Source organism: Semicossyphus pulcher, unplaced genomic scaffold (assembly GCF_022749685.1).
Source record: "Semicossyphus pulcher isolate SPU_LCO1_2020_fin unplaced genomic scaffold, fSemPul1.0.p SCAF_17, whole genome shotgun sequence".
NCBI classification, from domain to species: Eukaryota; Metazoa; Chordata; class Actinopteri; order Labriformes; family Labridae; genus Semicossyphus; species Semicossyphus pulcher.
Window position 1 is genome coordinate 21352071 of NW_027211681.1, and position 17291 is coordinate 21369361.

The 17291-nt window shown below is 41.9% G+C and overlaps 1 protein-coding gene across 2 annotated transcripts; it reads left to right on the forward strand.

The window, feature by feature from the left end:
* Positions 1–1019: 1019 nt before the first annotated feature.
* sh2d3a (SH2 domain containing 3A) lies at positions 1020–17261 on the forward strand. Of its 2 annotated transcripts, XM_069666421.1 has the most exons (19): positions 1020–1173; positions 1389–1480; positions 1618–1735; positions 3253–3311; positions 3426–3583; positions 7405–7444; positions 7601–7717; positions 8560–8703; positions 9029–9315; positions 9409–9494; positions 9967–10086; positions 10471–10628; positions 10727–10915; positions 11323–11484; positions 12512–12627; positions 13009–13180; positions 13287–13398; positions 14916–15101; positions 16566–17261. In XM_069666421.1, exons 2-19 carry the CDS (start codon positions 1391–1393, stop codon positions 16757–16759), a joined length of 2508 nt encoding a protein of 835 aa, XP_069522522.1. In that variant the 5' UTR covers positions 1020–1173; positions 1389–1390; the 3' UTR covers positions 16760–17261. The 2 variants fall into 2 exon arrangements, with proteins under 2 accessions (XP_069522522.1, XP_069522523.1); XM_069666422.1 differs by lacking the exons at positions 1020–1173; positions 1389–1480; positions 1618–1735; positions 3253–3311; positions 3426–3583 and adding an exon at positions 5265–5378.
* The last annotated feature ends 30 nt before the right edge of the window (positions 17262–17291 follow it).

Consider the following 17291-nt stretch of genomic DNA (forward strand, 5'->3'; position numbering starts at 1 on the left):
GCTGGACAGCAGAGAGACAGACTGCCATCATGATGCAATTTAAGGAAAAATCCTGGAGCTGTTAATGAATAATGGAGCAGCTGCTCGGACACGGACAGCATCCAGGTGCTTTTGGGCTGTGGGCACAAATTTGAATCTATGCAATCCAAACTTATTCGCATTTAAGTGTTGATAAAACTTATATGATGTTAAACAAAAAGTTTTTAGTGTCAGTGGATCGATAAAAAAATGTCCAATAGTGATAAGTGATAAGTCACCTAGTGTTTATATAAGACGAGGACAAAGCAGCTGTGAAATATAACAAAGTAAGAATACAAGCAAGAGGCGGGGCACACCCTGGACTAATCGCCACTCAACCACAGGACTGACACATAGAGACAGACTTTCACACCCACAACCACACCGACAGACAAATTTAAGTCACCAGTGGACCTAGCGAGCACGTGCTTGGACTGTGGGATGAAGCCGGAGTACACGGAGGGAACCCACGCATGCACGAGGAGAACATGCAAGATCCACACAGAAAGGCCAAACAGCAATGCTGTGTTAATGAGGATTTCTTTTTACCTTAAACGGCTAATTCTGTCACAATGGGAAAACTTGTTAGAATGCACCTTTACCTACAATAATGTCACATTTAACTCTAACACTAGATGTCACTCTTGTACACATCACCATTTTTCCTGCAGATACTGTTTCTCCTGACATCACACCTGAGCAGGCAGGCTGCCACACACACACCACTGTGCATGCATGCCTGTCTCTGACTTGACATGTTGACAGCTGCTTTAACAGTCTCACATTTAATATTCCCCCTTTTGTTTTTCACAACTCTACCTCTCTGTCATGACATGCCTGAGCCTGCGCTCTCCGCCTCACGAGAGCTCATGCTAATTCCTGCACTGTGATTTGCTGTTGTCTGTGGGGTACTGTGAGCCCACTGTACAATCTGATTGGCTTTTTGAGTGACCCTGCAGGTTTGAGGGGGAGCGGGCTTCCACTCTAACCACAAAGAGAAAGCGAGAGACAGACTTATTGACATAGGTTAAGACTTGAGAGCAGTTGCAGAAAAAAGAGGGAAACTAGAGAAGCAAGAAGCATAATGAGATAGAAATATACAAGGAGAAGGAAAGAAGTGATATCCCAGTGGGCCTTGGTGGACCCTGCAAACAGGTAGGTGTTACATACTGGAGCTGCTGCAAGGCAAACAACACAGAGCCCTCTGCTTGGGTGTCTGGTTGGCAGATTTTTAAAAGTAATCCTTAAAAGTGTTTGACTTTTTTGTTCTTTTCTCAGAAACTTGCAGAGAAAAAAACATGTACAAGCATGTTTGTGTGTGCATGTGTGCTGGTATGTAATCAGTATCTTCTTTTTCCTTTGCGGTTCAGACATGAATAATCGCTCCATCGCCTGGTGGCTGAGACAGATCGGCCTGCCTCAGTACACCAAGAATCTAGAGAGTGAATATTATGGTCTGGAGGTATGTTAATGTGCAAAAATGCATCTGAATGTGCTCTTTGACACCTCTTCTCTCTATTGTTCTGTGCTTCAGACTTTACAATCTTCAATTTCCCTTTCATTACCTTTACACTCTCCTTGTTTTTTGTTTATCTCCAGGGTTTGCTGAATGTAACGGATGGAGAGCTGAAGGATGCAGGGATAGAGGATGCAACACACAGAGAAACCATCCTCACTCAGCTTTCAAGACACCGACAGAGACTGGACCCTTACTCTGGTGACACTCAGAACACATGAACACATGGGCTGAACAATAGCTCAATGTTGTAATTTAGATATGGAAGCTTTAAATTTAAAGATATAAAGAACCTGGTCTGAACACAGTTTGCTGCATTGAACATCAGTTTGATAATTATATAAAGTTTAATGATATTCTAGCCTAGAGTATCATTTCACAGTTTTTAATGATAGTGCAAGACTTATATCATAAATTATTACTTTGACACCTTACTATGAGGTATAAGGTTTTAAATGATAGCAGCAGCCAGTGGTGCACTGAATTTAATTGCTATAATTTTGATGATCCCCTTACTATTCCATTGGCTCCTACATCAGGTCAAAATATGACTGATTGTCACATATATGCAAAACTAATGACAATCCTACAAGCCTCAGCTGTACTAATTAAGTCTACATTAAAGCTGCTTAACATCAGTATCATTACTGTTGTTATTGGCATGCTGATGTTAGCATCTAGCTTAAAGTACAGGAAGTGACTAGCCAAAGTGCTGGCAGTTAGCTTAAATACTCATTCTTGATCTTCTTAGATGCTTAATGCTAACGCTCTCTCAACACGGGGAAATGAAAATAATTTTGCTTAAATTAAAAGTACAAAGTTGGCAAATTAATTAATAGAAAACTGCAAGTATTTGTCATTGTATGTACATTTTGGCAGCCCCTGTGTACAAAGTGGTATCTCTTTGCTGTACATGTGTTTGTGGTATTCTGTAACAAAAACTCTTACCCTGCTTTAGTGTAGAGTACCACTCTCAGTGCAAACTTGCGGAGGAAATGTACACAAAGACTCTTCCGCTCTGCATGCTGTAAACCACTCTGTTAAAATCTAACCCTTTGGCAGCGGTGACAGGCGTTTAAAATGACTACAGAAACAGTCTTCTCCCTGATGGCCTGGTTTGCTTTTGTAGGTAACATAGAGGCAACAGCATCAAATAAAGCTGTTTCAAAACCTGTTAAAAATTCCTCACAGTATGTTAAAAGTGAAAAAACAGTTCTCTGTCAATTAACAGATATAAACTTTGACTGCAGGCTGTAAATTTAATTTGCTCTTTCATGTTTTTTATTTAAAGCATATCCTGTTTCATGCCTATCGTGGATTTTAGTTCATTTGAGACGTTGAGAGTCTCAAGATAAACTCTTATCTTTTCATCATTATTTTAATCTTGCAGAGAGCAGCATCTGTTGTGCAAGCTCATTTATCAAATTAAAATGTTATACTAACATTTATTAATAGTGTATTCTGGCTTGCTTAGTGTCATTGAAAGAAGTAGCATCAGCAGTTGCTTGTTGGCTCTGTGTATAAGATTTATCACAATTTCCTAAATATACAAAAGCCTCTAATTAGCATTATTTTTCTAATTTTCTTCAGCTGCATAATTAACAGTCAAACATGAGAGTGGTACAGATCTTAAATTAAAACTCTTTCCAAGAAAACATAAATGAATGTTTACAAACATGCAAAGATATTTTTTGAAAATGTCTTTTTTGCCGCCTCAGGTGTGCAAGTGAAGCGCAGGGTGAGCCGAAAGTATTCTCTGGGATCATCTATGGATCTGGTGAGACCACAGAACTGGCACAACTTAAGCATCACAAACTTACGATAGCACAAAAGAACAGTAGTCAGCAGCTCCAGGATGCACACTTTTTGGGTCTTCTTCCATCTTCTGCAGGTGAAGCCAAAGAAGGATCTGTTTCGTCAGAGTGTTCTGCCCCGCCTCCAGCGCGCTGATAAAAAACACCGCCTTTCTGCTTCCTGCTCCCAGCTCCGCCCCCTGAACGAGGACAAAACCAACAGTGACACAGAGAGCTGTCAGGACAGCAAACACAGGTGAGGTGACCCCCAGTAAGTCCACTTTCTTCATGCCGCACACTTATATGTGGCTAATAATTAACTAGAGCCCCATAAAATCTATTTCACAGTTTTAAGGGGAAGTGGGTGTACTCAGCAATCAGTCGTCTTTAAACGGGCTGACAAGACAATTTCAACATTGGATATAATGAATAACATCATGACCTTACTTTACCTACTTCATCGACCAGGAGAACAGCCGCTTTTTGATGACTAACATAATAAACAACACACCTTAGAACACCTTTGGTCACACTTCCCTCCCGTTGAGAGGTGAAGGAAGCAGTGACAAAGGCCAGTGTATGTGTGTGTGTGTGTTTACAAGTTGTTAATCTTGTAGTCCAGGCCTTTACAAAGGATACGGTTTAATGCAGGCCCATTTCAGCATTAAAGGGCCAGTTCAACTAAATTACAAAAACACACGTTCACTCTATCTCTACTTCTATTAAACCGTGCAGATAGTGTTGATTTATGTGCTCTGGTTTGGATATACATAGACATAGAGTTTTTAGACAACGTTTTGTTTGTGTGTTGAAAGCACTGAACATTTCCACATGAAAACTTCAACAGCTCCAAGTGTGTCTTCTTTCGTCTAACCAAATGTGAAAACTAAATATATTTGTTCACTGTGATATAGGATGAAAAAACAGAGCAACCTAACTGACATATCTATTGTATTTTTAGGCTACTTGGAATTAGGAACCCCACTTTTGACTCAGAGTTTAAACATTCTCTTGTTGAAGGCCCCCCTTACATCTTGGGCCTCAGACCAATATCTGTGTCAGACAATGCAATCAATGTGTTTAAAATAATTTTTACTGCACATTAAACATACACTATATAAAAGATAAGTGAAACAACACAATATTGTTTGCAACTTGGGTATCTGTACACTGCAGCTTGATGAAAGGGTTTGTTATCCCAAAGTTATGACTGACAATACTGTGAGTGTGTAAAAGGAGGCTGTCAAGTTCAGGCACATCTCTGCTCACCAGTCAAATAGTGCTCACTGCTTAAAGCCCCAAAGGTGGTAATAAACCAAACATGTAAGATTCAATTAGGTAAATAGTTCCGGTCCTTTGCTCTGATTGGCTCTGACATGATAGAAAAGAAACTGACGAACACCTGACCGCTCAACAGTTCTATATCAATGCGCTGTGTGATGCACAAAATATACTTTTGTGTCCCCGAGATAAAGGTTTTAAAATTTTAATAAATCAACAATTATTGATTATTTAGAGATTAATTATAAAGAATTCTTGTGGCAGTCAGGGATTAACAAGTTCTGGCTTTTGCACATCTTTTCTGACCTGTGGCCAGCTTGTGTTTGTCAAATTTTAAGTTTTTTGTGCTTGGAAGCCTATCAGATCGAGTTGAAAGACAATAGAGCTGCAGTGTGTGATCTATACCACATGTTGTGTTTACAGTCACATTCCACTCTGTACATCTACCTACCTTACAACAGACTGTAGCCAGGTGATGCGTTAGTTCGGCTTGTGTCGGTATCCGAGGAATGCCGGGGCAGATAGCGATGTTTCAGCACCGGGGCCCGGGGCGGGGAGGGGGAGAAGGAGGAGGGCTCAGGAGAACTTGTGGTAACTCGTCCGTAACTGCGCAGGGAGGAGGGCGAGGAGGAGGTGAAGGGGGGCTGGGAGGGACCGGAGCGGAGAAGGACTGAACTTTATAACTACACAGCTGTTGTTTGGCGGTGTAAGTCTGGACCACAAACCGTAAAACATGTCCGAAACGGTTGAGCTGTGAAGAGCACTGACAGGTAGGACCGTTGACCGCTGACAATAGAACGTTTTTGAAATTTTCAAAAGTTCGTTAATTAACGCGAGAGTTTGGTTGTTGGTCGACTGTTGGTTTTATTTTGTTAATATGCTGGATTTTCGAAACATTTATTTCTACTTCTGATAAGCTGTTGAAATCTCTTTTTTGACCAAAAACGTCGACTGTCGTTACTTTGATTACAGCTACCTGTATCCTTGCCAGCTAACTGACTACCTGTTGCACAATTTTGAAGCACTGACAGTCAAACGACTTTATGTTTCAAGACAAAACAAACTGGACCAATTAAAGGGGAGTACCTAACATTAGCGTTAGTATTAGTTTTATATCAGCATACTCAAAGAAATAGGCTACATATGGGCTGGTGGAGCCTAACAAAATAGGTTGAAATATAGCTATATGTGGTGTCAGGTTGCATTTTTCAATAGTGGCTCTCCAGCACATTGCACAGGTGTTTCTGTTGTGCTGCATGGGCCAACGCCCCTCAAACAGGATGTACTTACCTTCTTACCTCATAACAAATCTTAAAAAACCGTCATTAATGTGTGTGTGTGTGTGTGTGTGTGTATCAGTGTCTGCTGTCATAAGTTTATTAATTGTGAACATGCAGATGCCATGTTATTAGGTGCACCTATTGTCTCAAGAGACCTTCAATAAAAGTTAGCCTATTATGAAAGTTTAAGTTAAAACATTGTGATTTTGTTGAAACTGGGTGAAAGAGATGTTAATTCAACATTTATGGTAATTTTATGTGTTGTTGAATTATTGTATCCCTAATTATTCCTGTTTAGCTAGGGTATACTTACTATAGGAGCACCTATACAGTGCTTTCTAGATACTCGATTGGTCTTATGTGATAGTAAAATGAATATTTTTGAGCTGTTTGTTGGATAAAACAAGCAATTTTAAAATGCACAATGGGTTTTATGAAATTGTAAAGATGAACAAAAACATTAGATGCAGCCCTAGTCCAGGGTCTAGGAGAATAGATGAGACATTAAAATCTGTAAAAACTTTTTGATAATAGTGCAGTGTGTGGGTGAAGAGGGTCAAGCACATGGCTGACCTTAGCTCCACATGAGGACACTGAGGTCAGGTCAAATTGTTGTTGTATTGGGAGTTTGGTTGCTTTAACAACCTTTGCCAACTTTATAATTTACAGTTAACGGTTAAAAGTGTTGGGTATTTTTAAACTATTTCTTGTAATTTTTTCACTTCTTCATTAAAAAATCCAGTACTTTCCAGGAATTCCTGGCAGCCTAGAGACGGCTTTGAAGCACAATTTGACAATTATTTTACTAGGAATTTTTCTGAAATGAATTATGAAATGTGTTATTAATTGAAGGGTCAATGGAGACACAATTTGCAGACTGATTTTTGTTCAGGCCTTCTGTTTTGGTGTCTATGGGATCAGGTTATAGGACTTTTAATCCTGACCATCATCAAAACGTAAACATTATAGCTTAACTTAATCCTAGAGTTTTGCTAGGTGTACCTAATAAATTGGCAAATTGGTGTAAGTAGAAATATCAGAGAGTGTGTGTGTTTTTCATGCCGAAGGGGAATAATAATAGTTATACTCAGGGTCAAAGCAGGGTAAACAAGTAAACCTCTCTCATCTGTTTGTATGTGCACATCCCTCCAGCAGTCTCTGAACGCATGACTTGCTCCACATTGTTTACGCGCGTTCACACACAGAGTGAGGCAGGCATGGATGCAGATTTGCTTGAGTGGTTGCAGTTGAGCCCTGTTGTGAATCCTCTGAGCTGTCCATCTGTAAGCCTTGTGTTCACAGCAGCAGGAAGGTGGAAGCTTTGGGAGGAAGGAAGAAGGAAAAAGAGGCAGGCTATTAAAAGTTTGCGTGCGTTAATGACAGGCGCAGACCTTGGCAGTGGCCTTCCATCGTTGTACTGTTCATGTTCAAAGGAAAAACATGGCACCATCGTGTGTGGCTCCCTGGGGTTTCACTTTAGTAGCTCCAAATCACCTCTTCTCTCTTGTTTTTTCAGCAAGAGGAGGAGTGTCAGCGCATACTTCAGCCAGCTGAAGGTAAGAGGTTAAGCAAACCACCTCTTTGTCTCTCACTTGCTCTCAATAGCTGTCTCTCTTTTTCAACATATTTTCCATCCTCGCCCATTAAAATCCTGAGTACAGGAAACATGCAGAGAAACAATGATCTCTACTGGGCTGCTGTGTGTGTTGTAGGTTTTTGGAGGTCGGAGAGACATGGATGCATTAAAGAAGGAGCTGGAGGAGGAGCTGAAGCTCAGCACTGAGGACCTGAGGAGCCATGCATGGTACCACGGACCGCTGAGCCGAGAGGTGCTCAATGGACTATACTATTCTTGCTGTATTTACACTATATTGAGCATGGAGTCAGCAGCCAGTTAGCTTAGCTTAGCATACAGGCTGTAAACATGGGGAAACAGCTAGCCTGGCCCTGTCCAAATGTAACCAACTCTGCCTACAATCACCTTTTAAGTTCTCTGAAGCTTACAGAGAAAGACTTCCTCAGGTCGTATTTGTGAGCCTGAGATTGCTAGGTAAATAGCAGAGACTCAAGGAAGTCACAGCTCCCAGCCAAGAAATAGTTCAGCTTATAACCCCCCGGTTTATTGTTTTTGTACAGATTAAACAAACAAACCAAATACAATGTTCATGAGGGGCCTTTAGAAGGGCTGGTAAGCTAATTTTGTTTGATCCTGGCTAGCTGTTGCCAACTGTTTCCTGTATCTATGCTAAGCTAAGCTAACTGGCAGATGGCTCAGTTGCCTGTATTTTAAGTAGACATAGCTTAAACTAATGTATTGCAGCCCTTTTATATCCATACAGGTAGGTACAGGATAACAGCAAACCTTATGCAATACAGTTTAATAACACAAAAACATTATAGCCTTTATTAAAATATGACTTATTGCTCACCTGTAGTATAAGACTGCATTAGTTTTAGCTAGGCATGTCTAATAAGCTTGCAGCTGAGTGTATTTAATACTGACATAAGAGTGGTGTCTATAATTGTATCTAACTTTCAGAAAATTAAATCCTAGAATATTGAAAATATTGATATACCTTTAGTGCAGTCTAGCTTACACTGGGCCTTTGTAGGATGTGTGCGCACACATGTGGACCTCCAGGCCTCGCTTAACCTGCCTGCTTGTCTCCAGGCTGCAGAGTCTCTGTTTGAGAGGGACGGAGACTTCCTGGTCCGAGACTCAAGCTCCGCCCCTGGTGACTACGTTTTGAGCTGCTTTTGGAAGAATGGGCCTATGCACTTCAAGATCATACGGGTGATCCTTCGTCCCAAAAAGGTGGGTCTGTGTTATGTGTGTGACACTTAATTGTTAAAATTATTAATTGACTTATTGATAGTTGTTTGAAAACTTGCATGCAGACGAAAAGTGGATAAATGTCTATGGGCCTCTTGTCCTTTTGTTTGTAACTGGTCATTATTTTCACTGCTTTAATTCCATTAAAACCTCTGCCAAGCTGCAGCATACGATAACCCCTTGCCGTTTACACCTCTCTAGCCTCTTGGGTATGAGTATCTGTTACTGAAAAGAGAGATTTTTGTTGGACTTTCCCTTTAAAGGCTCTGCCTGATATTTTATGTGTGTTCTTCCATCTGTGCGGCAGGGCTACTCTCGGGAGCTGTTCCAGTTTGAGGAGGATCGCTTTGACAATGTTCCCGCTCTGATCCGCTTCTATGTGGGCGATCGTCGGCCTGTCTCCCAGGCCTCCGGCGTTGTGATCTTTCACCCAATCACACGGACTCTTCCTCTGCGTGTCATCACCGAGCGACAGGCTGAGCCCAAAAGCAGCAGCAGCAGCAGCAGCAGCAGTAGAAGTGCAGGGGCAGAAAAAAGGCGAAGCTTCAGCACTGCGCACGCAGACACTCTGCAGGTCGTCAATCCACTCTTAAGGTGGGAGGAATTATAAATGTATACTGCGGAAACACACTGCATGTATACAAACACAAATTAATGTGCTCAAGACCTTTATTCTGTGTGTGTCAGGAGTGGAAGTCAGCCTGCAAACTTGGAGAATGTTGGGCGGAGGCCTTCGCTTCAGTCTGCACAATCTGACAGCAACCTACGAACTGGTACATTGTCATAATCATGCAGCGTATACATACATGTGTCTATCAACGCAAACCACTACTGTCCACTGGATGCAGCTCTCTTGCAGTTGCTGGATCCAATCCACTGTAACTTAAGCCACAGCTCCGTCCAAAGAAAGATTAGAGGAACAACACATGAGCTTGCAACTCTCGTTAGACTCTCTTTCTAATCTGTTATTTTTACCAGAGAGAATTATATCTCCAGAGCATAAAATTCACTTGTTATTGTATATAAATGCTGATATTTACTTACAGTTGACATAAAATGAAAATTAGATTTTTCTTTATTTACTTAAATCTGCAGTTTTCCCTCTGCTAATATTCAGGAAAATACATGTACAAAGTGAATGGTCAACACAACATGCTGAGTTCAGTAGAGCCACAAAAGAGCAGTTTCTACATACATATTTAAATGAGCTGCAAAGTTATTCTGTAATTACTCTTCTTCATCCAGGTGTTCCACAGAACACTCAGTCAGAGAACACTGGCCCCGCCCCCATCTCGCCTGTGTTTCGCACAGGCAGCGAACCCCTGCTGAGCCCACGACCGCGACACACACGGCCCTCGCTTCAAGGTAACATGCATACACAAACAAATACTTGTAGCTATGTTGAGATTTAAATAAACAGCACAAAAACATTGACCTGCACAATTTGTGTTTGTACCCCGTGCTCTGTCGTAAGAGCAATTATTTGTATGTAAAATACAAATAATTTAAAGGTGTTACAGGACATGTACGTGTGATTTCAGTATTTCTAAGATCCTGGTTATGGCCAGAGATGACTTGGTCAGACCAAAACCAAACTTCTCACACAAAGGGGGGTGACAACACTCCACTAAAGATCTGTCTGACCTTTCTGGACTCGCCTTGTGTCTGTGACTGAGAGAGCAGCTACAGGGTTCAACATGTCAAGGACTTCCAGTGACACACACATAACTCCCTCCTCTGTCCCTGCAGGTGGTGGTGTAACATTGCGAGGTTCCGATGGACAGCTGCACCCCAGAGCTCCTCCTAAACCTCTCAGGGTCTCTGCTGTCTTCCCCAACGCCGTCCTTCCCCCGCCCGCTGACTGGGGCGGTGACCCCTCCTCTTTCTACGATGAGTTGGTTGTTCAGGTAAGAAACTCGATCACTTTTTTTTTTCTGTTATCTGATTTATATTTGGGGAAATGAAGGTTAAATTCTGTCTATAAATGTCCACTTGCTGTGTCCAGGTTCCAGAGTCCAAGCGTAAAGGTCATGTGGACCGGCTGCGAGCAGAGGAGAAGTGGCAGAGCCGCGCTCGCCTCACAGAGACTTCTTTTGGCTTTCTGGAGGCACAGAAGGGCGAAGAATCAGCACAGCTGCCGTTGCTGCCGCAGAAGAAGAACGCTGTGGACGACTGGCATTTTGAAAAGCCACATGTTCGTATAAATCATGCATATATTTTACAGTGTATAGTTATAGTAATGGCTTCTTTTCTAGTAAAGTAAAGATGATATAATGTTTCAAAGGAATACGCTGGTGTTTTTAAAGTATTAACTAAATGCTATTTAAGCAGTCAGCCATTGTTTTGCATTAATTTTCTTAAAATATGAAAAGCAGAATATAGACATTTTTGGAGTTCTGTAATCATTTCTACATTAATTTTGTCAGAGTTGCATGTATTGCAGAGCAAACCACTTCAGAATGTTCATATCCATCTGCAGTTAAAGCAAGTCACCATGTTGATTAGTCGATTAGTGTGAAATAAGCTGAGCATTGCACACCTCAACATCACAGAGGGTCAGTAATGTGCTAATGTCGTAACATTCCTCTTACACCATCACAGGTGGAGTCGGAGTCCTGCTTCCAGTTGGATCAGTTTGAGTCGCTGCTCTTGCCGGAGAACAACCGACCTCTGGAGCCCAGCGTCCTGCTTTCACTCAAAGAGATCTTCAACCGCTCAAACCCGAACACCACCGCTCTGCACATGCTCAGGATTGACTGTCAGGTAGCTCTCATGCATTTAACTAGTAAATCCTTAGTAATCAATTCATGCCTCACTTTTATTGTCTTCACACCTGATAAATGCAATGCAGAACAAGTGTAACATCCTACTATATGTTTAAATCAAATACATGCAGTATATTAGGCTAAAACTTTCCTATTCTGGTGGTTAATGATGTGGCAGATAACATACTATTAATCATGACCAGTTATATTTTCTATGTTTAATCCAAAACATGCCCCAAAGATGTGTGATTAATCTCTGTTTAAAACGTCTGCCATGTAGAACTTTCTTCTTAACGTAAGACATTTCTGGAGATGTTTTTTAATTCGCCAGTACTTGTTCACCATAACAAAAGTGACAAACGGTAAAAGTGAGGGGTTTTTTTGCCTCTGTCTTTCACTGAAGTCCAAAATTGTTTCTTTTTAATAATTTCATAAACATGGCCGCTGATTTATGAGGCCACAATCTCAGATCCCAGCGGCTATAGTCTGATGACGATATAGCCTCTGGGGACAACGGTGAACATGCCGAGCAGGTAGCCAGCGGTTAGCGATAAATGACTACCAGTCAAGACTTCCTTGCTGCGTGCTACGTTGTTTTTTTTAAATTAACAGGTCTTAAGTTTGCCAAAATTTCAACATCATAAAGCTTTGTCAGGTCTGTCCTCAAGAGGAGAAGAAAACGACTTTTAAAATGCTTGTTTGTTGAACGGAGGTCGGATCATTTCTGATGCATTTAAGGCAGTCGGGAAATCTGAACGCTTAACAACTTTCTTGACACTGCGTCAGGAGAATTTATCTCAAGTTGAATTTTAGATCTAGAACAGATTGTTAGCTGTTAGCATGCAGATGAGGAAGCTAAATCATCGTCAGATAGCCGCTGATGGGAGCCGGGATGTCGTTATGGCGCATTACGTTCCCTTCTGCTTTTGCTCTCCACGTGGACTGTGTACATACGCCGCATATTGAATAGTAAATGAATAAACTGGATGTCAAACCTGTCATTTGTCATTGTTATGGAACTGCAGGTAGCACGCATCGTTGGGGTGACGGATGAGCAGAAGAGGATGATGGGAGTTGGGTCAGGGCTGGAGCTTGTCACTTTGCCACATGGACACCAATTACGACAGGATTTGCTAGAAAGGTACGTAAAGCTGCACACTTAGTAATGGACTGATCCCTAGAGGTGTCTAGACATGCAGATATATTTAGTTTAATTTGTGCAGGATTTTATTGCTGACTTGATTGCTTATATTTGCATTAGAAAATTGACATGACAGTGTCATTATTTTAAGAACCAGTGTCCTTGTTATTGTGGATCAGACACAGACAACACTGTTTTATTTGGTAAACAGATTATACAGACAAACTGGGACAGTGATTTTTTCAGTTTTTTGTGAATCACAAACGTTCATTCACTTTGTTGGGGTGGACTATATCATAGTGAAAAACTCACCCTAACCAACTTTCTCATCAAATCTTCTGCCCACACACTCCTCTAATCCATTAATCTTTAATTTTGTAGGCATCATTTAATAGCACTGGGAATCGCAGTGGACATCCTGGGCTGCACGGGGACTGTGAGCCAGAGGGCAGCTGTTTTACATAAAGTAATCTCATTGGCTCAGGCCCTGAAAGAACACGCACGCGACCTCTACTCCTTCTCAGCTGTGATGAAGGCGCTGGAGATGCCTCAGGTGGTGTTATCATGACAAAGACAGACTTACTTTATGCAGACTCAGGCAAAGTAGAAATAAAGTTTTCCAACACTCTTGGGTCTGTTTTGTGCGTGCTCGTGTGCAGGTAATGCGGCTGGAGATGACGTGGCGAGCTCTAAGGAGGAACCACACAGAGACTGCGGTTTTATTTGAGAAGAAACTGAAACCGTTCATGAACCTGCTGAACGAAGGAGACGGTGAGTGCTGGTGTTACATGACACGTTTCATTACATTCTTAGGCAAATGCGGTAATGGAGCGTGACTTTTCAAACTCAGCTGTCTTTACAAACTTAAAATGCAACCAGACTAAATGAACAGCTGAAAATGGGTTAGTGGTTTTCTTGAAGAGATAAGCTAGAAGTGCTGGCATTCGCTGTAGATGTGAAGAAAGAAGAATTAAGTTTGTTTGTCTCTTATGTAAAAACAAACCGAGGAAAGAGCCGAGCGTCAAACAGATCTGAGGCCTCTACTATGAAGCAGGATTTGCTGATAGTGAGATAACCCTGGGTTTTCAAGACTACAAAGGCAGTACACTTAACCAAGGTACATCGCCAAGCTACTTATTCTACACAGCTTAACTGCTCTGTCGCAGGTTATGTTTCAAATAAAAGATCAACTCATTTAAAAGCACCAACTTCTGACCGACAGATTCTGTCATTCCCGGAGCTCTGTGAGCGTATTGTGAAAGAGGAGGAGGGCCAGAAGTTCAGGGACTGATGAAGCACTTTGCCTTTCAAGGATGATTCTTCAGATGATTCTTCTTTTTACTGATCTCATCCCACAACTGAGACTGAAAGCCTTGTAGTTACTTATAACATCTAGAAGTAAACATGCTTACCGCTTCTATTTTATATATGTGTATTTTTTTCCCTCCCTTATACTTATACTTATACCTTAGACTGTCATCCACTCTATAAGAATAAAAGCCTTAAAGGGCCAGTTTGCCGATTTTCAACCTCAGTCCTATCATGCTATTATGGGGAGCTAATGCCATTATGGTAGAAAGAAAATGCAATTTCGCTCTGTGCCTTTGGAGGACGCTATCCGCTTCTCCAATGGGCCCTGGAAAACCTCCTCCAGACTACGTAAAACGCATCATCTGGTGGAGGCCAGGGAGCTTTCTAAACTACACTTCCTCAATCTAGGACGTCCGCCTCCGATGTCATGTCTCATTCAAACTCGTCAGGTTTGAAATGTAGACTGCAGACCTGAAGATTTTTTAGACGATCCACCGGTATATTCTCGTCGTATTTTGGATTCTGTGCCGCTCTGAGCCATTACCTGCAGTGAAATGGTAGTACTTCACTCCAGTGTCTCTCGCTGGGCTGTTCCTTTCAGAGGGAGGGGCGCAATGCATGCTGGGTGTTGTAGGAATGTAGAACAGGCGAAACCACGAGCTGTTTGTACAACTTTCTCCACAGCTATGGCGCCAATTTCAAATATTATACCAGCTTTGACTGACGGTGGCTTTTTCCAGGGGCCAATTCTCCTTTAATTAACAAATGTTAGATTTTTTTCACAGCTATCTTTCGTGCAATCGATAGCTGCAGCGTTGTTGTGTTGAGCTGGATTATGTGTTTAATTTCTGTATTTTTAATATTGATATTTTAATAATGATAATATTTTTTAGATAATAATTGTTAATAATCCAGTTTTAATTATGTGGTATTGTATTGAGTCCAGTGTGTACTTTGTGTTCGCATGTTTTCTGTAGACTCTGCAGTGGAGGGTCCGATAGCCGTGCCACACCTGGTTCCTCTGCTGATGGCGATGGAGGGCGAGGACCCTGTGGAGAACAGCGAGCGAGGCTGTGAGCTCCTCTACGATGTCCTCCAATCAGCTCGCAGCGCCGCGCTGCATGCACAAGATTATCAGCAGCACGCACACACTCTGCTGACAGGTACACCTTTCTTTTCACTGCAACAGTTACAGACAATTGAAATCTTGCAAGAACTTAACTGTGTTCTTCTCCTAAATCTCTCTTTCTGTGAGGTTTGTTCATTTCAATGTTCCAAGTCTGATTCACCAAGTCTGTCGTAAATCAGTGGCTTTAACCAGATGTTTGTTGAGCATAAACCTCAACCAGAAATTGCGATATCAGGCTTGCTTAAGCTTGGAGCTTAAAGTCCTGCGCTTTGAAATAAGAAAACAAACAAAAAAAAACTTTGCTGTGTCAGTAGTGGTGCAGTATAAGAGGACCAAAAACCAACATTTACTTTACCATCACTTTGTATTGCTTTTTATGCAAATGCCAGTTCAATTATAAAATCTAAGGGCAAAAAAAACAGGAAATGAAACCAGGCGACTAACGGAAGATGATATGGTTGGCAGAATATAAATTGTGCACATTAAAGCTGGAGATAGACAGGAAATATAGGGAGAAGAGAGTGGGTGATGACATGCAGCAAAGGGCCGAGGTCGGGAGTCAAACCTGCAGCCACTGCGTCAAGGACTTTAGTTTCCATACACTGGGCCGCTTGCTCTACCCACTGAGCTAAACCAGCCCCCCTGTGCATATTGCATTTTTAAATAAAGTGTATGCAGCTACTGTTAAGTAGTATTAGTAGTAGTATTATTTTTCGCTTATCCGGGGCCGGGTCGCGGTGGCAGCAAGCTCAGCAAAGTGACCCAGGCGTCCCTCTCCCCAGCAAAATTTTCCAGTTCCTCCTGGGGGATTCCGAGGCGTTCCCAGGCCAGACGGGATATATAATCCCTCCAGCGAGCTCTGGGTCTGCCCCGGGGTCTCCTCCCAGTTGGACGTGTCCGGAAAACCTCCAAAGGGAGGCGCCCAAGAGGCATCCTAACCAGATGCCCGAACCACCTCAACTGGCTCCTTTCGATGCGAAGGAGAAGCGGCTCTACTCCGAGCTCCTTACCCTCGTTCTACTCATTTCAGCCGCTTGTATCCGCAATCTCATTCTTTCGGTCACTACCCAAAGCTTGTGACCATAGGTGAGGGTCGGAACATAGATCGACTGGTAACTCGTTGCTTTGCCTTCAGGCTCAGCTCCCTCTTTAGTTATTATTCATTAAAACTAACGCAATATAAAGTCATTTTAAGTCAAATGAGTGTTTTCCTTCATGGGAGAGAGGCAAACTGTGTGTGTATGTCATCAATAGGTCTGGACCACTTCTGAGTTTAGTTTTTACCCAAGAGAAAATTAAAGGTGAATTATAATGCAAAATGTTCTCTTTAATCATTCGTACGTGCCTCTTGAGAATAAATCTGTCTATATAAGGGGTTCTTCTCACATGAGGCCCATTGTAAGGTAGAGTCAACACTCGCACAAAGTGTTACATAAAAAAACTGTTTACATGGTAAAACTTTTGGTATTTGATCTGATCTGTCTCGTTGCTCCAGCAGAAGGCTGGGAGCCCATCCCCGAGCTGTTGGAGGCTTTGCGGACAGAGTTCGCCCTGAGGCTGTTCTGGGGTCAGCTGGGGGCAGCGGCTGACAGAGAGGAGCGCTACGAGAAGTTTGACAAGATTCTCTGTGTCCTCTCTGATAAACTGGAACCCGTGGAGATCACCCCACATCAGCCTGACCCTCTAACCTGAGCCTCAGCACTGAAAGGTGAAAACAGCACTTTCTTCACAAGAGGAGAATAAAAAATCCGGTAGACTGAGGCAAAGATCTCACAACTGGAATCACACAGACACAAAGAAAGGTTATCTTTCAGATGTGAGAGACTGTCAAGCAAAACCCTAACTTGAAAAAGAATGACTCATATCTGATATGTGTGGGCCGTGGGCAGTCCTCAACTGTGAAAAGAGCTGATTCATTCACCTTTTTCAGGAAATCTGAGATTGCTTACCCAAAAACGTGCATCTGTTTACTTCTACAAATGTCTATCTCTTATATTCTGACACTGTTTCATCAATCCACACCACTTTGATACTTGAGATTCAAAAGGACCAATATGAACACTATTAAAACTGAGTTCCCTTTGTACATGAGCTGCTGCTGTAAGGAACCACACTGGAGATTGTGTTTGTTCATTTCAGAGTTTCTGATGCAATAAATGTAGTTTTGTTTTTTTTGCATGTATTATTTCTTATAAATGAGATTAAAAAGAAAAAAATCACAAAA

Excerpts from the sequence above, each read along its gene's own strand:
- sh2d3a (XM_069666421.1), top strand. The coding sequence starts at position 1,391 with ATGAATAATCGCTCCATCGCCTGGTGGCTGAGACAGATCGGCCTGCCT. Across the intron at positions 11,485-12,511 it reads TGCTCAGGATTGACTGTCAG|GTAGCACGCATCGTTGGGGT; the intron begins GTAGCTCTCATG and ends ATGGAACTGCAG. Across the intron at positions 12,628-13,008 it reads CGACAGGATTTGCTAGAAAG|GCATCATTTAATAGCACTGG; the intron begins GTACGTAAAGCT and ends TTAATTTTGTAG.